Genomic DNA, 25609 nt, shown 5'->3' with positions numbered 1-25609 from the left:
GACTTAACATGATTGCTACTGCAACTGATGCTAATTTCGATTTTCTGATAATTTTTATGCAAATAAATCTGTTGATAATTTATAGCGGCTATTAAAAGATTTTATGAGCCCCCACCCAAAAGCCAAATAAATCAAATGCATACAGTACGTAATCACTTAAAAATTATTCAGAACACTCAATGCTCAATAGTAAGAAAAGCAAAACACTATTTCGGCCTATGCCATCGTTCAATCAAAACAAATTAGTCTTCCGTGTGCACAGTACTGACAGATACCCAAGGCTGCAGCATCACTTAGACAATATCTGCCAGTATTGTGCACCAAAGACTCGAAATTCAAAATAAAAGAACTGTACCCTCTTGGTGTGTTTGTGTTTCACTAACTGTCCAATCCAGAGGGAGGGGCAACATTAAAGTGGTGTTACGTTATATAAGCCATTGTTTGCTTAACTTTTGGAAGCCAGTGTATATTTCATTGATGCTTCCATGAAGCAATTTTAATTGGTTGAATTTTTTTTTTCAAATGTGACGAAAATAAAAATAGAGGGGAAAAAAAATTATTCTTAAAAATAAACTTGTTTCTTTCCAATTACTTGGGACGAATTTAATCCTGACTATAGTTACGCCGCAATTTATTTTTATGATGCAATTTCATTTCGAGGCAATCTCACATAAATTGAAAACATATTATCTGAATGTACAGGGTGGGCAAAAAGTTTGTAAAAACTCATAAAAACCGAAGCAAAAAACGGTTTGCAAGGTTAGGTCACTGGAATTTTTTTAAGGTAAGAAATAAAATAAACTGATAGGTGGCACTGATATACACAAGTCAAAGAAAAGATACGCAAATAACAAACAGAATGCCTCCAAATCGTTTATTTGGACATTACATACACAGTATGTGTTCCACATGACCACCACCACAGGGGATAACACATTTCAGGTGAGTCACAGCAACAGCAGAGTGCAGCAGGTCCGGATGTATACATGACACTTCTTGGCAGATTTATGCAAATGCATTCCCCAAACGTGACAGTGTGGTGCAGGTTCACAGGTTCATTCATCATACAACCCTTATTCTTTGAAACACAGTGCCCAGTAAAAAGGTGGAAAATGGCTAAAGTGAACGCACAGTGTTATTTAATGCTTCTACGCGAGAAGGTCACACCATGTTTGCATGAGAGATAAGCTTTCTACCGTCACGTTTGTGCAAGATGGAGCAACTATACACACTATATATATATTCAACTATATATAACACTGCTATTCCCGTCAAGGCATTCCTGATACAGACATTCAGGGAAGACAAAATAATCAGCAGGTTCTCATGGCTTCCTAGATCTCTAGATTTGACACCGGCAGAATTCTGGTTATGGGGATATTTGAAATCTCTGGTGTATCGATCTGGTCCATTCAATCTGCAGAACTGAAAAATGCGATCTGCTGAGAGGTGTCATGTATACATCCGAACCTGCTGCACTCTGCCGATGCTGGATTTGTGACTCACCTGCAATGTGTTATCCCCTGTGGTATGTGGATCACATACTGCTGTAATAAATTATTTGGAAGCATTCTGTTCGTTATTTGCCTATCTCTTTTTTTTACTTATGTACATCAGTGCCACCAATCGGGTGTTTTTTAGTCATTTTTTTCCGGTCTTAAAAAAATTCCAGAGACCTAGCGATGCTAACCCTGCAAACCATTTTTATTTTGGTTATTTTTCCGGTTTTTATAAATTTTTAAAGTTTCTACGGACTTTTTACCCACTGTGTATATGATACATTATTGCAAGTGCCACTGAACCCTACCCTCATAAATAAAGATGGAAACATAAAATACAGAGAGAAAAAAAAATATTCAGGCGGTTTTAAAAATGACGAAAGTATGAACCTTAAAATAAGATAATTACATTTTTGGTGCTCATCGTGCAAGAGAAAGAGATAGCATTGGTGCAGAAATTATGAGAGAAATCTGTCAAAGCCAACGAAGCACTTCAATCGAAAAAAATTCAGACATTTCTTTAAATAGACAAATATATGAATATATATATATAACACTTTTCATCTTATTTGATCGTAGAAGCACCACACTATTTCCTTTACTCTGCAAATTCATTCGTTTACCATAATTTACAATACTCTCCTCTTACGATACTAGAATTTCTACAAAATCGTCCTTAAAAACAGATCGTATATGTACATATAATGTTCAAGTATATCACACACACACACACACATAATTAAATACAATCAAATAAGAATTATAGGTTATGAATGCCTGGGGGGAAGGGGTTAACTGATAACAAACGAGAGCTATATGCAAATTCAAAATACACACGCAAATGCCCGAGAAACCTTGCCGCTTCAACCAGAACATTCAATCGTTAGAGATGGATCTAGTGATTGAGGTTTAAAACAAGTTGATTTCATCTAGCAAGGCATCTTTGGCATGTCAGTACTGCAATCGAAGCAAATAAAATGCACCACACGTACATTTTTATTCAATCACGAGACATGTTTTGTTCAGCGTTCCAGATTCAATAACAATTATGATACTTCTGTGATCAGTGTTAGAGATTCGAAGAGGGGAGAAAATAATCATTCATGAACTAAATCAAGCATCAACTAACAGAACTATATTGAATTCATTGTTTACTCTTATTGTGTGAAATTACGGGCAAACAAAGAATGAGGAAATGAAATCAAACAAATTTGTTCAGCAACTCAATCACATACAAGAGGCTGCCACTTGCGATGTTTTGTTCTAGCTCACACAAATATAATGTTAACACATTGCGAATGGTATAGTGCAAAACGATCCTTCTTACACATTTCTTCTTACCTCAGTTCTTACACATTTTCTGCATATCGTAGAATTACAACATTTCGAAATAAAATATATTGTGTATTTCATTATTTTATTGAAAAAATACAAACATTTTCATATTATCCCATTATATTAAATTATTACTTGGGGGCAGTGTCGTCTAAAGGCATGGCCCAGGGACCTGAAGTGCAGAGGCGGCCTCACGAAAATTCAATCTGGTTAAAATTTTTTGGATTGAGCATGTAAATTGATAGGCAGGCATTTTTAACAAGTAGGGACCCCATAATGCTCTTGAGACAGCTCTGGTGGAGGGTAAACCATGCCATCACCCGCTTGCACCATCTTCTGTGAATGAGAAATAGAAAAACGATTTTTCCCATTCGAACATGTGTTAACAATTGATCTATATATTCAATTTTAGAAGTAAACCCGATATTTCATTTTGTAATATCATATACATTTTTTATATTTTGTTCATGCGTTCTCTGATTTATGGAACTGAAAAAAAATATATAACACAAGCTAGCATGTAACATTCTTCCGTTCTGAACAGGTGAAGCAAATTTTTGATTCAAATTCCAACTACAAAGGATTTTATTTTGGGGCATAGTCAGACAACGATAAATATACCAATTAAGTATGAAATCATTTTATAATGTGTAAATTAGTTGTTCGCCGCATTTACAGTCGACTTCAAATTATCCGCAATGGTTTATCCACATTACTGATTATCTGCAAGTTCTGTAGATTTTCTTCCTGATTATATTATTTTATTTTAAAGAACCTTAATAAACAGGATGTTAATAATTAAATTTGTCATGTTCTCAGCTGTCTGAAGCCTAAACCATGCAAAAAATGACACTTTATGAACATCTTAATGACGGAATAGGGGAGACTTTTCAAACCTGAAAATCATGACATAGGTTTTTGATGCAGAATCACCATGTGTGTGTTTGGAAAAAGAGTTTCAACAGCAAAATGTTCTTGTGAGTTGAACGTCATATGCTTTAGTGAAGAAATAAGAATGGAAATTGTGTTGCTGTGGGAGATGTTTCGATACCCTACCATAAAGCTTGAGAAGTTTGGTCACATGTTTGCAAAAAATTTCTATGTGCACTACAATTGGCAAAGAAAAACCCTCTAGTCCAGGTTTCTTAACCTATTGTGCTCCATGACCAATAAGACGAGATAAAGGCTGATTTTTATGACATCATATTTTGAGCATTTCTGAGCGATCTGTCATAAAATAATAATACTTAAAATAGTATTTCTGAGCAACTGGTAATATTTTAGTAATTTTCAAATAGATCATATTTCGGTCATTGATCATCAAAAATTTGAATCTGTGGGTGTTTTCCTTCTGAAATATAGTACACGTTTACAATGAATTCTTGTCTTTCCTTTCTTTTTGGGAAAAACGTATACATTCCCAGCAGCCATCACTTTGTTCTTGGAGGATCCTCTTGCTACGAGTCTGATAGGAAACTCTGAATAGCATGGCATGCGTGAAAAAGATCATATTCATTCAGACACTCAAAATCTTCGCATTCAATGCATTTTCATCATGCCTAACCAGAGGGTTTTTTGTCAGGAGGGGCAGAATTGGTTTTGCCGCTACTCTCTGTCACTGTAAAACACCAAAGCTCTATAAAAAATTTTTGCATCATTTTTGGAAGCACAAATTTTTTCAATCCCTGAAATTCCCCCTCCCTCAAGTTTAGTAGTTGCACCCGCCCCTTGTCTCTTTCTGTAATTCTGGTGCTGTCTAAAGTTAAATGTTTAGAGTAAAAAGTTACAGAATTTTTTCAAGGACATTGGTGAGAATATTTTCGGCGACGATAGTAGCTGCTGTGTGGTCATGTGGGCATTGTGAGGGATTCTCATCATGAAGACCTGGATTCAAATCCTACCGGTGTCATAGTGGTGGTTGTCTGAAGTTGGTTTTCTGTTGTGTTTTAGCTTTAAGGTACAAAATGTGAGTTGATCTCCCTGTTAAAAAGTCTCCAGACTAATTCTACAACCGGGGCCGCAACCAAAAACAAAAACTGACACTGTGTCTCAGGGAAAGTACCTATTTTAATGCCCCTGTTTGTAATTTTGAAAAAACAAAAAAGCAAACTTGGTGCCATTGGTACATTTCACCAATAAGATAAAAGCCAGGACAACGCAAAACAATATCAAGCACATAGTAGTGTAAAAACAATAGGTTGATTCTCATAAAAACTCATGGATTCCCCTCCCATGAAACCCCACAAAGGACCCCTGGTGAGTCAATAATCATTTCTCTATATCAGTGATTCCCAATGTGGGAGTTAACGCCCCCTGGGGGGGGGGGGCGGTAGAAGCTACGGGTATAACATAGGATCCTATGGGTTGGATTGCGTGGGGGGGGGGGATGGGAGAAAATAATTTCTGAAGAAGGGGGGGATGGGAGAAAATAATTTCTGAAGAAGGGGGCAATGGGACAAAAAAGGTTGGGAAACTATGCTCTATATATAGTTTCCTAACCTTTTTGTCCCATCACCCCCCCCCCTTTCAGAATTTGTTTTTCTCATTGCCCCCCCCCCCCAACGCAATCTAACCCATAGGATCCTATGTTATACCTGTAGCTTCTACCCCCCCCCCCCCGGAACATTCCATCTCCCCCCCCCCCAAGGGGTATTAACACCCACGTTGGGAATCACTGATCTTATATATATATAGTCAAAATCTCTTCCTTTTCTCTCTCATCCCTTCACTAAAATGCTCCCTCGGTTTCATAGCTTTCTGGTGGGTAGTTAAGGCTGTAGAAAGCTCAGAGAACGCAAATGTATAGACACACACCCTTTATTAAAACATTTAAATGAATAAAAATCTTTTTAAATTATTAAGTGAGCAAAGGGAAAAAAATTTGACATCTATCTAAACGAATCTGCAGATTACCCACAGCCCTCAAGCCATCCAACTGCACAGATAACTGTACGGCTGTCTACTGTATTTAGATCCCAAAATATGCAACTAAATAAATATACAAGGGAGAAAAATATTGAGAATAAATTCACAATTAATATAAGCTGATATTTTCTTTGGTTTCGAGATCATGAACCTGTATGTGTGTGAGGGGAAGATAACTCCTTGATTTCACATGGTAAAACAGTGACAGCTATTCCATTAATATAATCAAATGATAGTTTCTTTTAATTTTTCACGAAGTTTCGACATTTTAAATGACTTTCTGCCCATTCTTTCAAACCAAGTAATCCCAACCAATCAAATTTTGCAGAATTAAAAAAATAGAGGGGGAAAAATGTGAATTTCCGTTGATTACTTTTGCAATTGCTCCCATGGTTTTTACAAATATTAGTTTCACTTTGATTGATAATGTGATTGATAGACCAGATATCCGTACGTAAATGCTCCAAGTCAGATGCCTCTCTCTTACCTTACAACGCATAAAATTCTATGATGTATATAGCATAATTAATAGCATATCATCGATAATTGCCAAAGTTATTAAACTGGTTATCGAATCAACATTTAACAAATAATTTTACTTAAACTGTGATTAACAATGGAAAAAATTCTAAAAAAGGAATTTTAAAAATAAACTGTGTGTGATTCCCACTATATAAATATTTCGGGAGGAGGAGGTGGGGGGAAGCCTGATGAAACTTTTTGAGAATCTTTGGATTATTTCATTTTCCAAACATGATATTTGTTCACGTATTTATACCATAGAAGAAATGTAAACATTCATTTTTTTTCTGTTAGACACACGACACAATTCTTTGAAAATATCTGCCATATATGTACACATTCATTACAAAAATTCAATTTCCAATGCAGCTATATGTAACCAAGTCTTTTTTTTTTGTTTACGCTTCTCGATTTCAAAAGTCGCAAATTATATAGGGGTTTGCTTTTTGAACATAGAGAGAAATTTTTAAAAAATATAAAATTTCAAGATGAATGACCTTGATAAAAAAAAACATTTTCACCGATTTAAGACATAAAAACGAAAGCGTTGTCTACGCATTTTCCCCCATCGTACAATCCACATAAAAAACCAAAATGGAAGAACCAGTCACCGCCAGAACAAATAGAATACACATGAAATCAAGAACCGCTTGCGAAAACCAAACGAAAATCTAAAAAAAAAAAAAACGCTATCACATCATAAAATTTCGAAACATCAATTATTAAAAACAAAGCGTGCATAGTTTTCTTTTCCTCTCCACCTTTGCTACCATAGAGGGAAATAAAATTAAAATTTTCTCTCTCTCTCTCTATATATATATATATATAAGTAATTATAATGTTATGTATACATATATATACGTATGCACAAGTGTACATGGTTATAAAAAAATGTCGAAAACTGTCAATACCACATAGATCTCCTTTGTTCACTAGCCTCGCAACAGTTAGTTTTTAACCCATTCTCTCTTAATTTTTAGTTTTTTTTGTGACTAGATAAACCTCGGAGATATAAAGTTCAGTTAGTTTTTTTCACCCACTTTAAGCATTCATGCTGTATACCTCGCTGTTCCATTTACGTCTCTCGAACAGTTCATAAACAGACTAATAACTACATAGGTCAGGCACGAGTATGGTTTTTCATTTCGAAGTCAGTTTTTCGATTGCCGCGGTATGCTCGCGATCTATCGTCCTGACGAGATTTGTTCCTAATAGGTGGCAGTTGCTGCTGCTGTTGTTGTTGTTGCTGCTGCTGCAGTTGCTGTTGCTGCATCCTGTTGTAGTGGCCCCGGCCCTCGCCGTAACCATGGGAAGGTCCCGCGATCGGTGCCACTGGCATGGGTGCAGGCGGAGCCGATGGCCTTGGTCCTGGGTAAGGGGGCGGAGGTCCCGAAGGTGGCCTCTGCTGATGCTGGCGGTGTCGCTGAAATCATATTCATAAGACAGGTATTTTAAAATACGGATTTGAAGTTGTACAGAAAAAATAACGAAAACAATATGGAACAACATATTTGAAATCAGCAGAGATTAGACATCTTTATGAAAAAAAGCAAGGATTCAGCCAGAAATTTCATCAGATAAAGATATATATAGTAAGACCTATTTATAATGAGCCCATATTTACTTACGGCAGTGTGGGTATAACAAGGAAATACTGTATTTTATTTGGTGCATTATTGATTGTATCAAAATGTTTTTGAATTCTTATGAAGGGATTTAACAGGGAAACACTAATTAGCAAAAAATACAGGAAATAAGATAAAGCAAGAAGTAAGTTTAAATTTCTTTTACAATTCTCACAATAAAGATATAATGCACTTGAATAAGGATAAAAGCAGGGTACGATCTGCGTGATCAAATAAGAAAATTTCTCAGGATCCTAAAATTTAATCAACATGGACTATATCTATTTTACTAGCTAAAAATAACGTTCAAACTAAAACACTGAACCCAATCCCAGACTCCAGCTAGATAGCAGGTTACTGATCAAAAAATGACCCAAGTCATAGGCATAAGTAAACATTCATGCCTTCCCTGACTACAATGACCATAAGACCCCCTCCCCCGATCATAAGCGGATACAGGCCCATTTGAGGAGCCTGTATACATTTATGGTCATAGGGATCCCCCACTTTAAAGTAAATTGTAAATATCTTGGGTTAATGCAAAATAACAGCTTCTCACACCTTGACTATTGTTGTAAATTGAGCAGAAACAGTGGGAGGTTCAAGCAAAAGGTTGCACTTCATCCAGAAAAGGGAGAGAGATGAGCACAGCATAAGGAATTTGGCAGGTCCCATGGTAATATTTTTCACCGGCCCCTATCTAGCAAATTTTTTTTGTAAAAAAAAAAAAATCAAGGACTCAATGCAAGCATCCTGTCAGCTTACACTATGTGTGGGCAGTGCTATATAGTAAGAGCTGTTCCATCTCTTTGATGTTGCGCTTGCCGCCTAGGCTCAGTAGGTGAGGTCTCGGAGCTGCTGTGCGATGTTACATCCCTACTACTTTTTCCTGTAGATAACATCAGCTTACAAAATATGCTATATTGAAGAGGATTACTTTAAATTTTACTTGCTTATTTTGCTGGTTTTCAAGTGAGTGATCTCTCATTCATAGTGTTGCTTTAGTTAACTCAAACTGGTACACTCTATATATAACCACAATATTAAATTACCCTCTTTAAATTAAAAAAAAAATTTAACATGACAGACTCCTTACCTTCCTTCTAAGGGTGTCTGCTGGATGCCGTAATGTGTCCTGTATGCGGAGTGGTGGCGCTTTTCTAGGATTACTGCTGGGAGTATGGACGGCAAAGCATTTGATGAAGAGTCCCATGAAGATCGCAAGACCTACCAGCGAAAGCATCACACCCCACCAGCAACTCTACATTAAGAGAACAACTTTTTGAAATTCTATCATAAAGAAAGCAATACTGCACAAAAAATTGTTTCACTAAATATCTGACATTATTTTTGAACTGATTTAATAAACATTGTTTTTAATTACAAAATAATGCTAACGACCTTTCTCAATTCAGAAAATTCACCAATTGGCTCATATTCGATAAATAAGTGAGTAAATCGGGAAAATTTCAGCTGTATATGATGGATAAGGTATAGTAGTTACATGAAATAAAAAAAGGTGTTTATAACACTGGAAAATATTGAAATTACATCCAACATTTGATCATTTTTGTCACACTACTGCCATTTTTGCACATGCAAGCTAATTACACAGGGACCTACAATTTATTGCACATTCCAAACAGCAGCCTTTTTTATACCCACCGAAAGGTTGGTGCACTAACCCCCTCAATGTGGAACTTCCTGTAGTAGCAATATTTTTCATGTCACCGTTTCTGTTGTATTTCTGTGTCACAAAAGTTTCTGACACGGATGTGAACCATGTATCAAACTCGCAACATCTCTAAACATCTTTTGCTACTTTAGGCAAGTATCTTATTGACCTGGGCTACCCCACCATACGTCTGACATGAAAATATACAATTTCAAATGATTTTGGCATGCTGAACACGAATACCACCATGAAAAAGTTTTATTGGTTCTTGTTTTGGAGAGATTACCATGTTAACCCTTTAAGTGGCGTTGATGAGATATCTTGCCTCTTATTTTAGCATTGACAAGTCCAGATATTTTATAAAGTTGACTTCTTAATGGAACACTTTCAGTTCCCTGAATTGAAAAAGTGTTCTATTTCCAGGGAGAACCATATAACAATCGAACTTTTTTTATGGTCAAATTCGTGTTCAGCACATTAAATTATGTAAGAAATTACTATTTTTGTTTCAGATGTAAAAAAATTTGTTGTTCAGTGTAATTAAAGCAGTCTACAGCCTTAAATGTCCATCAGAAAGCTACAAAACTTGGAAACGTCTCTATGAAAAGGTGGAAAAGAAATTAAAAGCTTAAAAATTGAGTTCTACCATACTGACTTTGGTATCATTTGATAAAACAAAAAAGTTTAAATCGGTAAATATCAAATTTGGGAAAGCAATTAAACCTCAGTAGGTGAACTTATTTGAATTATTTGAACCCAGTCGAATAGTGTGTGAGTGTAAACTTTATTACATTTTTTTTTCTTTCTAGAAACACTTGCAGATTATTTCGCTTTTGGCAATGTGGAACTACCACCATTTTGCAGATTATTCCATGCTTGGTGATGATGAAGAATATAAATCTGCAGATTATTACATTTCCATATGGAAATGAGTTGGAGGGACTTATTGATAACATTAAACATTGATTTTTCAAAAGTTGTTTTTTTTAGATAATGGTATATGATTTAGATGTTGTGATCTCACACAATGCTTCTTTGTATATTCACTATGGGATACCAATCTGGATTCTTATACATGAATAGTAAAACTTTATGCAAATAAAGTTTATGTATATTAAATTGGATTAATGATACTCTATTAATGAAAAGAACTGTTGGTTTATGGAATGTCACGTCGAAAACAGTCATAAAGATGATTTGTAGTATAGATGAAAAAATGTCCCATTATTTTCAACAAAGTTTGAAGATTCTCCCTGATCTTTCATCAAGGCATTCCCAAAATTTCAGAACTTCCCTCAAGGGTAGTTAAGACTGTATACAGCTCAGAGCACGCCAATTTCAGTTACAGACCCTTATAAGTTATGATTTGACATCCTGCAATGCTCACTGTTCTAGTAAGTGGCATACTCCATTAGATGAGAAATTGTTCTGTTTTTAATTACTCGCCAATACACTTATGTTTCCCATCAGGGGGGACAGAAGAGTAAATTTCATTTAGAAACATACCGTGATCCACTGTTTGATGGTGAGCAAAGTCTTCTGATTGAACAGAAGATTTTTGAGGCGTGCCAGGGGACCCTCTGCATCAACGGCCCTACATTTTTGAAAGACGTCACAGTATCCCTTGAAATCATTACACGGCGATCCAGGTCGAAGCTTTATACCACTGATGTTCTTCATTTTTGAGATCTCGTAAGTGCTTCTACAGGTTTTTTCCAACCCTGAAACAGACAACATACAAAATAAATATAAACACACATTATAAGAAGGTTGCCACATTGATACTACAAAACTCTGATTTCATGTTTGTCACGGCTCGGAATAGCTTGTCTGTCCATGTTGCTCAAATTGAAAGCTTTGCTGCAAAGCTGATACCACTTTTATACAGGTCATTTTGACTGCTTCAATCCTATTAGCCTACTGAAGATTGTTTTTTATTCCTCCTACTCTAAAGATTGAAAACAGTTTTCTTACCACTTATTGTTTTCAAATTAAAAATATCCATGTCGAAATCATAATATACACATGCTTCATCCAGCGTAGCTCACTGAAGTCATCTTGCAAAATTATCGCAACTGCACTTTTCTGATACTTTTTATGTATGGCTTTCTACGATGGGCAGTTACGATAAGATTGCAGCAATGTACACTTCCACACAGACATATGAAATCCTTGTTTCTCATCAAAAGTTTCCATGGTTTTTTGCATTCCATTGAGAAACTTATGATTATCAATATTTATTATGTTATTGGATCGCAATTTATGCCTCGATTTTCTTTTCAAGGGGGAAAAATTTGTTTTTCTTTATTACTTTTTGCTTTCAATCAGATGGCAATTGTTTTTCTAGGTTCGTTGTTAGAAATTTTCAGGCTTTACAACAGAAATGGGCTATTTTCCCTGACTTTTATTTAATAAAAAAATTTTCCCCCCGACATGTATGAATCTTGCAATAATTTTCGAATATTAACTAACACAGCTTGTCATGCAGAAGGATACCAAATTAATATAAGACAATAATGAAAAATTTTATAAATAACTCCGAGGCACAAGCAGAAATATACTTGAACGGCCGGGAGGTCTGCTGGCAATGCAATGTCAACACATACATATTAGATTGGTCTGTCCCATCACTGATGTTCAGGACACTGCCCCCCGCCCGCCTGAGGCAGCTGCACAAGTGCCTTTTCTATAGATACAATTGTGTGTTATGCCCCATTTTTCACCTAAAATTTTGTCAAGATAATAGAATAATTTTTAATAGAAGAAGAAATTTTGTCAAGATTCTCAAATTAATAGAAGATTGAAAATATAAAACATGCTTATTTACTAATAAAATGCTCAGACTAAAATCCCTGTTCAAAAAAGTATTAGTCTGTTATCGTCTTTAACAACCATTAAGGTGCCAACAAACTATATGTGCTGAATTCCTCAAAAGGGGTAATTAAATAAATATGCCTATATATATATATTTTTTTTTTTTCTCTACCCATGCAAAAAAAACCAGTCATAACCACATCACCAAAGTCTTCCTGGCCTCATAATAGTACTGTCTTGTAAAAAATTTATATCATAAGGTCTTGTACACATTACCCAGAAGTTCAGAAAATAACTCAAAGCATGTGAAGTGTGGATGCACTTTTAGAAATATCCTGCAGTAAATATCCTTTTTAATTTGAATGAATACAAATATTCATATGTAATGTTTTTAATTGAAAGTGTTCATTTGTTAAAGCTGATGCATATCACTTCAGTGTAACCTCTTGATAATGAACACCATGGGACAAAGTTTTATCAGCTAATGGAGAGTGTCTAGTAATACGTATACAGATGTGCCAACTTTTGAAATCCAGAAATCCGGAGATTCTCCCGAGGGGGGTACACCCCCCCACTCATAGACTCGATCAAAAAAAAATTCATAACATTTTTTTTCGAAATTTTTTTTTTTTTAATAAATTAAGAAAAAGTTACATTCTCCCCCCCCCCCAAGGCACGTTCTGCATTGCCCCTGAGAAGAATATAATTCTATGCCAGTCTTTCCATGTAGAATAGAGAAATCACATCTACATACTGTTTATAAAGTATGTGTTTCCTTTCGTGGATGCTATCAGTGATTGATAATCTTGGGTATATGAATTCTTAAAAGCTTTATATTTAGCTGTATATAGCTTAAAGTTTTATATTTTCTTTCTGAAGATGTTTAATCGGAAGAAACGATTTAAAAAATTCAAATTACAAAGCTGCGGACGAAAAAACGTGTTTACCGCGCGGCTGTTAATGGAATACGATAACGATTATACAGGAATTTCAGCAACGAAGGTCATGCCCATGATAAATGATTGCCAATAAATGCTACAAAAACAAAGTCGCATCTTTGCCAGTTGCTTAAATGCGGTCACAAAGACTTTTTTTACGGCTGCTCGATGAAAATGACTACGGCTGTCCTCTACAGGTGTTTTCCCTAACGACGACAGTAATTATTGACGCCACGACAACGTGAAATCTAATTTTCTGCCAAAATCCGGAGAAATTTTAACAAATCCGGAGAGCAGGAGGAAGGATGAAAAATCGGGAGAGTTGGCAGGTCTGCGTATAGCAAAATACATTGAAGTCCTATTTCACAGACTTCAAAAGTGCCCCTTAACAGGAGGTGAACCCAACTCCATTATGGACGTTCCACTGTATACATAAATTTTTTTTATACTTGATACTAAGAGTAAAAAAACACTCTACAAAATAAAATAAAAAAATCAATTTCACAAGAGGGAAAAGACTCACCAGGATTCTGACAAGCAACTTCACACATTTGTTCGGGTTTGGCATTCTGTTCTTCTGTCAAGAAACATTCTTCCATGTCATATCTTTGACAAATGGACCCGCTGCATTCGCCATTCCAACAAACCTGTGTTCCTTCATTGCATATGGTCTTGTTTTTCTTTGAAGCCGGAGATGGACATTCTGCTCGATGGCCACTGAATACAGAGTTAAGGTTTCTTTGCAAACATGATTTTTTTTTAATCTATCGACTAATATATTTTTTTTAATCTATATTTCCACTGAAGATATCTTCTTTCTTTTTCAAAAACTGAAGAACAATAATAATGTGTTCTTTCTTTATTGCCTGATTTGCTACAATCAAACATTCAGAGAAATGGTAGGGTTTTTTCCTCCCAATTTTAAGCTTTGGAAAGTTGCTCTTACAAATGACATGTTTCTTACTAAGTATAATAAAAAACAAAAATTAAAATCTGCAGAAGACTCACAAATTGTGTCTTGAGTAAAAAGAAAATTTACCTGCACAAATAATGATCTTTGCTTTATTTTAATTACCATTAAAAAAAGAGGACATGCCTTTTGGCTTTGTTCTTTTGCTTCTTAGTCATGATACGGCAGAAAAAATAGTATTAGAAAGAATGTATGTTTTTACAATCTGTGTCCTAGCAAAAAGATTCTAGTCCAATGAACCATATAACAGAAATTTAGTTGGATTTTCTTTTGGGGAAAACCATTTTATAAGAAAATAAAACAAGTACAGTATAGGGTAGAGATGACCAACCCTTTTCTAGCCTTTGTCAATATTAAGATCATGAATCACTCCAGCACAAATTTTTTCATATGTTACTCTTTTTCCATCATTTCCTCTTATTTATAGTTGCCAGACTTCCTTTTTCTTGAAGGAATGTCCCAGTGTCCCGAAAAATTCCAATTAAATTAAAAATGTGAACAATTCTGTTTGCTGTTAAAAATTATATTTTTGAGGCTTAGAAGATTGTCACTGATTCATTGGAAACTTTAAACTTGAATACAATGGTCTGCACCATAGTGACATTGGAAAAATTGTCATTTCGTCACAACCAAATATTTTTCTTATAGAGAATGATTCAAAACATTATCTCTCTATCTTCAATTACTTTTTTAACATTTCATAAGTTTTTATGGCAAATCTTTACATCCAGGATTGCAACTCCTGGTCTACGCTATTTGATACACAATCATCTAACCTAGAGCTGCACAAGTGGTTATTTGTTGATATAACTTAGTGTATATGACATAGGTGAAACATGATTCAACAAATTTCACTAAAATATTTTGTTATGCAGTTTTTGCTATTGTATGGAAAAAAAATGTAAACATAAAACAAAAACAAGATGAATAAAATTAAAAGAAATCTATTTATGATTATACATATATGGGTATTTATATATAAAAATTACACTAACGTTACCAACCGATACACCTTCATATAAAAGGATACTTGCAATAAGAACGTTCTGTGCAATCTGACTCTGATTTACACAGTGTTCCTCTTCTGACATAATGACATGACTGATTGCAGCATGGTCCTCGGCTCGGGCTGTAATTAAATGATAAGCATTAGTTACACACACACACACACTAAAATTAATGATTAAAAATGCAGGGGGGAAAAGACTCAAATTGCTGATGCAACAAAATAAAAAAAGAAAAGCCCATGCTACCACCAGCTGAAGAAATTTTACAATTTGTTCTTGACAATAATTTTATGTAATTGTAGTGAAAACGTAGAAATTCTCTCTATCTGTTATTTTATTCACTTTAAAGAAAAAAAAATTAAACTTCTCAAAACTCAACATTCAGCTAGTCTTTATAATTGGCTGAGGTTGGTTTTCAGTGGTTCCAAACTTTAAGGTGCAAATGCGAACCAATATCCCATTAAAAAGTCGCACATAGAGAGCAACGGCGCAATTATTCAATCATTACACTTCACTCATAGTTAGAAAAATTGATGGTAGCACTGCACATAAAACATTATACAGAAACAAAGTTTATGGTTAGGTTCACAACACGTACACACACATTCCAACATGCACCAATTCATTAGAAGTTCCGCAGAGGAATATGGACGAGGTCATTGTTGATTTAGTAGTAGCTATTCCTTATGGTGCTAAGTTTAGATAGAGGTTCGAACTTTTTGTTCAAACTTCTCTGATTGTGTCAGTAACAGGGTTGGGTTTTGAAAAACCAGTTCTTGATGTGACAAGCAAGAAAAACAGGTTTAAACTGTCAAAAACCTGTAATCAATGTGTTAAAATATTCTTTTGCCAAGTTGTTGAACAACCATAAACAATTTTTATGCAGATTGCAGTTTGAAATTTATCATAATTATTAAGTAAAAATATTTTCATATTCTAAATTTTTTGGTCTACGCACAAAAGTGTATTCCATAATAAAACTAAATTGCTGCACAACATCCTATAAGAGCAATACATAAGTAATTTTACTCATTTATTCACGCACGTAAGATATCTTGCTATAAATCAAAAAATTGAAAATAATCTCGATTGAAAGTGAGCTAGCGGGACTCGTTAACACAAACATTAATAGTTTTGCAAGTTGAGATACATCATCAATTGGACAAACTATTGCATTCAAGGATTCCCTTCCACTAAATCATAGCAGTAGATATTGTTGCACTAAGAATGAAAAGTGAGAGGGGGAAAGTAGTTTTGTCAGCTTCACATTCAATCAGTACTAACGAGCCTGTGTTAATTTTTCATGTTGCCCAATTTAGAGCCAAATAGTTTTGCATGTTAGTGAGGCTATCAATTTGTATTTGGTTGCAATGTTATGTCCAGTAAGAATATTGTTTTAAAGTATCAAAAATTTTCAACAAAATTTAATAACAAAAATTAACATTCTTTATATAAAGTAAAAGATTATTCTATACACATAATTAGTTTAAAAAAAGAAATGTAAATTATAATGATAATTATATTGCTTAAATAATGCTGTTGAAAGAGTTAATTAATAATTATATTAAGTATTTATTATTGGTATAATATTGTCCTTTTAAACATTATTATGCAACTAGTGTATTTGTTTTCAATGGGAATATATATATTGAAATGCACTATTGAGGATTTTGACAAAAGTTTTTTGACGTGACAGTTTAAACCATCAAAAACCTACCAACCCTGGGTCAGTAATGATTATTATTGTATCAAAGTAAAAATTACGTTAAACCAAAAAAAAAGATTCAATTAGCTTCAAAGATTGGCTTACAGCACCACGATTCATTTACTCTTCACTTGAACAGAACTAAATAACAATCACTAAGAAGAATAACAAGAGATGATTTTAAATCTAGGAAAAACTTGGAGATAAGATGACTAAACTAGAAAAATGAAAAATATCTAATACCTACCTTCCAAAAGTTGAAGTATTTATATTTTTTTCTATCAACATTTTTTAACATTTAGTAGATGTCTTCAAAATAGCCAAAAACACTATTTTTATCATGCCATCTTTTTAGGTAAATTATGACTTCCAAACCCATCATTCATGACCTCATGCTACTATTTCGGTTGGTGATAAGGGACAATACAAATTTGCGGATTATTCAGGTTGTGTATATGAAGAAGTTAATACAAAGCTGATAATACAGAGTTTTAGATAAAAACAAACACAAATATGTGAAACTTTACCTGCACTCATTGCCTTCTCGCAACCTACAAGCAAGTGCAGGTTCTCCTCTTGCAATGAATGTTTCAACTTCTTTCGGGTAACAGCAGTCTTCGGTACATTCTTTCTCATCATAACCACAATCACATTCCTCGCCTTCTTCCACAATTTTATTGCCACAGAATGCACCATCATCTTCTGTATTACAAAAATCGCCATATTATACATATATCTCACCTTTTTTTTTTCAAATCTATAAAATCTAGATAAAGTAAATGAACAGGTTTATCTGTTATATTTTTCTTAGATAAATAGTTTTTCCCCCTTTGCATAGAAATGCTAAGGCATGAACACATAAGTATCACACATACTCATTAAACACTGGTCAAATACTAAATCAGTGATAGCAAACAAATGCAGGCATACACAGACTTAAGCGAACTTGGACTTTCAGTTTTTTGTGAATAATGACCAGTGATTGAATTCAAGTGTGATGCAACAGGGATTATTGCAGAGATAGACAGGATTATGGTGCGGTAATATATTATTAATTGTCTAGTCAATCAGAACACCTTATATAACCAAGTTAAGCTAATTTTGATAGACTAAAAAGTAGAAGCTGGGGAAGTGGTTAGAGAGGATTTTCCTAATAAATAATTTGGAAATGGAATCTTAAAGCTTGGGTGACATCTATTTGTGGAAGACTGGCCAAAACTTCATACTTGAACTCAAAATGTTATTGTCAGTAGCAGAAAATTCTGTCCAAAGTTAGGCTAACCAGACATTTGAGAGTAGAGACTGAGATTTTTTTTGCTCTAGTTGCTACCAACTGTAGTAACTGTAAAAAATGACAGGAATATTTCTTAATTTTTAGCTCTAATTATTGACATCACCCACCTCTGACATAACCAGCTTACTTTTGATTAGCCAAGGCAATGATCTTGTTGATCCAATCAAGCAGTGTCTTCTAAAGAAACACTCAGAAGCATTGCTGTTGCATATTTGCAACTGTAAATATTTTTGCCTGCAATTATATCTTTATTTTCATGGGAGGATTTCAGACTTAAGGATATTTGAGATGATATTGGAAATAGGTTTTATTATCATAATTGTGACAAACAAGTAACACATAATTTGTGTTGACATGTTGAGATTCGAACCTAGGTATCCAGGATGAGAGAGTCAGATATATATCTTGACCACTGGACTACATGGGACGTCCAAGTAATTCCTCTTATTGAAAAAAATTATCACTGAGGAAATCAATGTGGGCCAGATAATCAAGCGAATTCAATTTGTAATTCAAAATAATCATTGCGCAAACTTAATTTTCACCATTAGTGTCATTTTTTTTTAGCTTTAAAATGCAATATTTTTTTTATCAGAATTTTTGGCTATACGAGATAAGTTTGGTCCACATTAGCTTGAATAGTTGAAGCTCTACTATACTTTATAATAGAAAAAAATAAAATAAGCTTCATAATGAAAATCGTGCTTACTTTCAAAGCAGTTTTCTTTTCCTTCATTATTGAAAACAACTCTCAATACAGAGCTTATGTTGTGAACACTGCATTCTGAAAACTTATTATTATGTGGTCTGTCACCAGAAGTTGCACTCGCGTACATTATGTAATTTCCTTTTGGACCACCTGGTCGACATTCCTTTGGATAGTCATGCTGGAAACAAAGATTCAAGAGTTAGACATAGTAATTCAACTGACTTCAAAAATAATCTGGATTTGACATTTAATTGACGGATATTATTCTAATAATTCAAATGTTTTTTGTCTCATATAATATGTATTTCTACCCACACATAAAACGGGAGATGAATCATCAAACTAAACATCTTTTGCATTATGCACACAAAATTAACAATCATACTTACAGGAGAGCCAAAATTATGGCCGATCTCATGAGCCAAAGTCAACTCGGACACTTTAGGAGGAACTCTGCTGTTGTAGTTCACAAAAGTTATCACTCCTGTATTAAGGCTCCTTTTGGTTTGCACCTGACGACCAGCGACATTTTCAGTGTATGACTTGTACTTCTCACATATACCACCCGATGCACCTACAGAACCACAAAATAAGTTCTTTTAAATTGATTCACAAATAATTACTGTAATCTGAATTCCAAAGAAAAAACAAGAGAGGAAATGGTGTATGAAACAAGAAATACCAAATACGGAGATATTTAAACCCCCTAACTATTTGTATATGGGTTATCAAATACAGACAAAAGGTATTCCTTGGCCTAAAAACAATGTTGGAAGGAATGCAATTTTTTTTCGGGGGGGGGGGGGTGTTTTTCATCGCACCACTTGTCACAGCAAGGATCCAGGGAGGGGGCGACCACTCTTCCCAAGAACTGAATAATATGGAAAAAATTGTCATGTCAAGATATTTTTACAGAGCAATCAAACCAATCTACACAATAAATCTCCTACCAAATTTTTGTGGATCCGGCTTGTCAATGTTTGGCACCGCATGACCTTGATGGACTACGCAGGAATAAAAACCAAACTTTGGTTTTACTAGAGTTTAGTTTTTATTAGTGCATATGCACATTTGGATTGGAATTTGGTTTTTATTTGTGTGAGGACCATCAAGGATATGCTGTACCAAACAATGACAAATGGTATAATGTCTTGTGGTAACTTTTGTATTACTCAGGTTTGCAGCATGAGAAGGCCTACCACATTACAATACCCTGCATTTTTGAATGGTTGGTTGCACATCATGGTTTAAGCTACGGTCGCATTTTTCGCAAAATGCAAAAGAAAATTGTAGAATGCTTATCCAGCTTAAACCCTGTTGCACATATTATGGCAAATATGCCAGAAAATATGTTATTTTCTTTGAGTGAAATGTTGTTCTGTACTCCCTGAAAACACCCTCTACCACCTGCTATTGCAATTTGACTACACATTCTATGACCAAAAATGTTTGCTTAGGTGTCATATTACCTTTTAAAGGTTGTCCCATGAATTTAGAATCACCCTGTATGTGTCCAAAGAAATTGATAAATACGCAAAATAAAAATTTGAAATAATGGAAATGCTGTAGATTTTGTGTTTGTTTCCCCATTACATCACAAAATAAATCAACAAAAACATTCAAATAGAAATTTAAAAAAATAACTTTACCTGAGGCAGAAGCCACCCATGCTAAACCCAATGTTCCACCAGAAAAATCTCTGTAGGTGAAAATGTACGCTAAACAAAAATCATCATGATTGAACTGGGAGTTCAGATTTAAAAAATTAGAAACATCAATATTTGGAGAGCAGAATGGATTGTTTCTTTTATGTCTAGGTTCACATGCTCTTGTATCGTTTATCTGAAAGATAACATGTAAATGTTTTGATGAGTTATTTTCATAATCAGATAGCTATAAGAAAGAAAACAAAGTATTTAGAAATATAAACAAATGCCAATCTTATGCTAGATAAAAGTACATACTTCAAGCTACAGTTCACTTACTTTTATCCTTTGAACAACAAATTTGATGCCACGGAAACCATCAAAATCTGTGTTTTCGTAGATATGGTTGACAGCTTTAATATGCTGGGAAACAAGGGAAGTGATTTCCTCCCGAATGTTTGTATCGGAAAGTTCATAATTTCTTATATGGTCCCATAAAAAAGTATCTGTTTGGATGTATAGAGAACAGGCCCGCTTCTCTAGTGATGAATCCTTGGAAGAGTATGAATACTGTTGAGCTTCTTTGGAATAGATGTCATGATAGCCCCATCCCATAGATCTCTTCCGACGACTAGCATCCTGTTGCTCCTGCACATAACATGTAAAATAAGTTATTACATAAAAAATTGCTTAGCTTCATAAAAACCTTGAATATTATATATGACGATATGAGCACAAAATGTGATATCGTGAATTCACCTCTTTAGGTTCTTGGCTCTTTTCCTCGGGAAGAGCAGAACTGCTCACATCTTGCATCCATCGCAGAACATTCCCGGTTGCTCCACAACCACCCACAGCCTCTCTTTTTTTAGAATAAGGATCACGGACATCGTCTTCAGAATAAATTATAGAATGGTAGCTTGGGTCATGCACATTATACTTATGAGGTCGCTCAACAAAATATGTTTTGTTCTTCGTGTGAATTTTCCCCTCGAATATGCCATTTCGCACAGAACCATACACATGGGTTCCTGACTCACCTATTCAAAGACAAAATCAATACATTATTTGCAGGTCACATAAAATTACATTTTTCATAAACTATTACAAAAGCAGGATCAGCTAAAATTACAATCTTACATGCTAACATTGTGTTTGAAAGTTTTTATCATTTTTCATGTTATTTATTTTACCGGTATTCAATACAAAAATAAATACAAGATGCGTACCATAAACACTTGAAGCAAAATCATAAAAAAATCAAGAAATATAGGTAAAGCAAAATATAATTAATTCTTAGCTTTTTTAAAGCATCTTCCTTTAGATGATATGCAATATGATCCCATCACATTCAATCCACTTTTCAAATCTAGTAGAGAAGGCTTTTTCCCAGAAGTTGCCTCAGTGAACCCTACATGCAGATCATACACATTCCTCTGTAGAATTTTTAACAAATTTGTACATCAGAATGTGTTGTGTGAGTGTATGAATACGTATCTGTTCCTAACATGTTCATGTTGTCAGAGTTGTGTTTATTTTATGCTCTTGCTAGTGCTGCCATCTTTCTTTCATATTTTAAAGTGGATATAGTAAATGCTTGAATTTTCCTGTTATGTATCATGTTCAGGGTCTGCTTGCTACTTGCAGAGAGATTTTTTTGAATGGAATACTGACTCGTATTCATGCCTCAAAGTTGGAAAACTGACCTCAGCCAACTACCACTGTGCTGCCAATGTGATTTGAACCTGGATCGCCATAATAAGAGTTCAAAAGACTGCAAGCAGCAGCCCTCAGTGAACCCTGTAAATTTCTACAAGTTCACAACATTTTGTCGATACATGTTGCCGCAAACTTCCAAAGATGCATTACAAAAATCATGCCTACCTTCCCCCCCCCCCTTCAACAGTCCATGCAATTTCCGGCTGTTTCTGACGTTGAAAGAGAAGCTCTGTGGGAGAATTAAGTTATTTCAGTTGCGTAGAGTTCACTGAGGCAACTTACAGAAAACTGCTTTCTTCTGCAACTTCTATACTTGCTTTGAATGGATTGAACGATGGGATATATTTTTTGCTGTACCTGTATTTCCTGATTTCTTTGATTTTACTCCGAGTTCTTATGGAATGCACCTTGTATTACAATATTCTTACAATGGTTTTAGTCAAGCATAGCCGTAGAGTTTGACTGCAATAACTGAACTTTTTCCCCCAAAAATGAATGAGAAAGTTAATTAAAAAAAGCTGTTCAATTAAAAAAATATACATATACACTGCTGGCCACCGTAAATGCAACACCCTGAAGGAAGCATGCAAATAATATGAAATTTACAACATGCATTAGCGGAGGTGAGATATGTAAATGATTAGAATTTCAGCGCAGACGCACATCACGCGCGCCTGTGGCGCCACTTCAAAGCGCTATTTAAGGCTTGGAGATTTCGACGATTTGAAGTACGGCAATTGTGTTTTTCTTGTGGTTTTTTCAAAAAAACGATCAATTATGCCTTGTAGAAAACAGCGATCATCTTTTGATCAAGTATCCGAGTTCGACAGAGGAAGGATAGTGGCCTACCGAGATTGTGGATTATCTTTCAGGGAAATCGGTAGTCGTGTTGGACGAAACCAAACATCTGTAATGCGGATATGTGATCGTTGGATGCAGGAGGGTACGACGGACCGACGTGTTCGATCGCATCCACCTCAGTGCACCACTTCACGTGATGACAGGCGTATTGTGCGTATGGCAGTGACGGATCGCTCAGCCACATCACGAACCATAGCACAGCACATTCAGTCTGTACCGCATCATCCAGTGTCTGCGCGTACCATTCGACGCCGTTTACAGCAGAGTGGTCTGTCCGCAAGACGTCCATTGCTTCGTCTACCCTTGACGCAGAACCACAGACGTCTCCGCCGCCAATGGTGCGATGAAAGAAGGATGTGGACGGCACAATGGAATGAAATTGTCTTTACTGACGAGCCACGCTTCTGTCTGCAGCACCACGATGGTCGGATTCGAGTCTGGAGACACCGTGGAGAGAGGATGCTGAACAGCTGCGTTATGCACCGCCACACTGGCCCTGCACCGGGTATTATGGTATGGGGCGGTATTGGATATCACTCTCTCACTCCTCTAGTACGCATTGCCGGTACTTTAAAAAGCCAGCGCTACATCTCTGAGGTGTTGGAGCCAGTTGTCCTTCCTTACCATCAGGACTTCCCCACAGCCATATTTCAACAGGATAATGCGCGACCACACGTGGCACGCATTGTCCAAAGGTTCTTCGTCAATCGCCAGATTGAATTGCTTCCCTGGCCAGCTCGCTCTCCGGATCTTTCGCCGATAGAAAACATGTGGTCCATGGTTGCTCAACGATTGACCCAGATTACATCCCCAGCTGCCACACCAGATCAACTTTGGCAACGCGTGGAAGCTGCTTGGTCTGCTGTACCCCAAGAACACAACCAAAGTCTCTTTGAATCAATGCCGAGGCGTGTGGCAGCGGTGATCTCCAACAATGGCGGCTACTCTGGCTACTGATTTTGGCAGGAACCACACTTCACAGAAGTCTATAAATTTAATCATTTGATGCTTGGTCAACATGTTATCTACAAAATAAATATTGTTGCGATATCTCTTGTCTTTCTTGGTGTTGCAATTTGGGTGGCCAGCAGTGTACATGAAGCAGAGAATACCACTTTTGAAAAGGGTATGTCCTGACAGGGTCGAAACTAGGAGGAAGGGCATTAGAGGCAATCACCCCATTAAGCAATCTTGTTCAGGGGCACTTGTAAAACTTCTACCTTTACAAGTGAAAAGGGTGGCAAAACTATGTTTGCTACGATATCGCTCTACATTTCACAAATTCTAATCTATAAATTTTCACACAGTAAAAATTGAGCAAAAAAAATGTGAAACATGTACCTGGAATGTGACCAGAATAAATATGAGATGTGTCAAAATCGGTTATTTCACCATCTGGTGTATCTACGATGAGTTTCTTGGAAAACACTGATGTATCACGCTTTAATCGGATGTTGAAATGCCTGGGGAAAAAGAAATATTTTCATGAATACAGAATACCCATCAATAATGCTCAATTCACATTCATATTTTATTCTTAAAAACATATCAATAAATAAAGTTTTTGTTGTATCACTATGTGTTGAAGCGGGGCAGATCCGATCTTTTAATGTTCAATGCATCAATGTGTCTAGAAAGATTCTGGCAAGGCCTGATCTAGCAAACTTGCAAAAGGGTTGATCCATGTGAAATCATTGAAAAACAAAATCACTTTTTGATTTGTAAATTTTTTGTGATAAACTTTCACATGCCACTCGCAAATTTCAATAATATACTTCTGAGAAAATTTGTGAGCCATGAATAGATGTTTCAATAATATAGACCTATCGCTGAAAAACTTGCCATATTCTACCTAAAAATCAAAATTTCACAGCATCATATGCAATGGGTAATTAATTGAAGCAAAAATTGGTCCAAAACCGAAATTCCCATTGCACAAATCAGCATTACAACAAATCTGAACAAAATGTTTCGATTGGTGAAACATTTACTGACCCTTTGTGATTGATGATTTTGCTAACCCTTTCTCCAAGATTCAGCTAAAAATATTATTTTATACAAAAATTACCACGTTTTTAAGACAAATAAATTCAATTGGTTGAATGGTCGACGCGTTTCGGCTCTTCAATGGAGAGCCGTCATCAGGACCTCGTGGTAAGAAATTCACACGAATGAGTCGTGGAGGAGTGATGTTTACGTCTGGTCGTCCGAAGAGTTCGCCTTTGTATTTGCTGCGTCCGAGTGGTCTTTGGATGCGAATTGGGGAGCCATCTGTTGTAAAGTGTTGAAAGTTTTGTCACGACTGAGGTTAATAAAGCCTGTCCAAGCTGACGAAATAGGTGGTGTGTTTCTTCCATCATTAACG

The 25609-nt window shown here is 35.5% G+C and overlaps 1 protein-coding gene across 1 annotated transcript in view; it reads right to left on the bottom strand.

Moving 5' to 3' along the window:
- Positions 1 to 5472: 5472 nt before the first annotated feature.
- The window catches only part of kuz (zinc-dependent metalloprotease kuz), a 28021-nt gene continuing 7884 nt past the window's right edge, over positions 5473 to 25609 (bottom strand). The window contains exons 3-14 of the mRNA XM_089237697.1: positions 24586 to 24707; positions 21424 to 21704; positions 21004 to 21312; positions 20668 to 20860; positions 19408 to 19592; positions 19019 to 19196; positions 17543 to 17717; positions 15334 to 15432; positions 13857 to 14050; positions 11088 to 11302; positions 9003 to 9167; positions 5473 to 7704 (exon numbers count right to left, since the gene is read on the bottom strand). Coding sequence (XP_089093823.1) covers positions 7402 to 7704; positions 9003 to 9167; positions 11088 to 11302; positions 13857 to 14050; positions 15334 to 15432; positions 17543 to 17717; positions 19019 to 19196; positions 19408 to 19592; positions 20668 to 20860; positions 21004 to 21312; positions 21424 to 21704; positions 24586 to 24707 — 2419 coding nt within the window. The 3' untranslated portion in view covers positions 5473 to 7401. The remainder of the gene's footprint in view (positions 7705 to 9002; positions 9168 to 11087; positions 11303 to 13856; positions 14051 to 15333; positions 15433 to 17542; positions 17718 to 19018; positions 19197 to 19407; positions 19593 to 20667; positions 20861 to 21003; positions 21313 to 21423; positions 21705 to 24585; positions 24708 to 25609) is intronic.

This window comes from Pholcus phalangioides, unplaced genomic scaffold, assembly GCF_987345545.1.
Source record: "Pholcus phalangioides strain wild (caught in Gottingen) unplaced genomic scaffold, Ppha-v1.0 ptg000010l_1, whole genome shotgun sequence".
NCBI classification, from domain to species: Eukaryota; Metazoa; Arthropoda; class Arachnida; order Araneae; family Pholcidae; genus Pholcus; species Pholcus phalangioides.
Note: the sequence above shows the minus strand (reverse complement) of the source record. Positions and strands in the feature narration are given on the sequence as shown.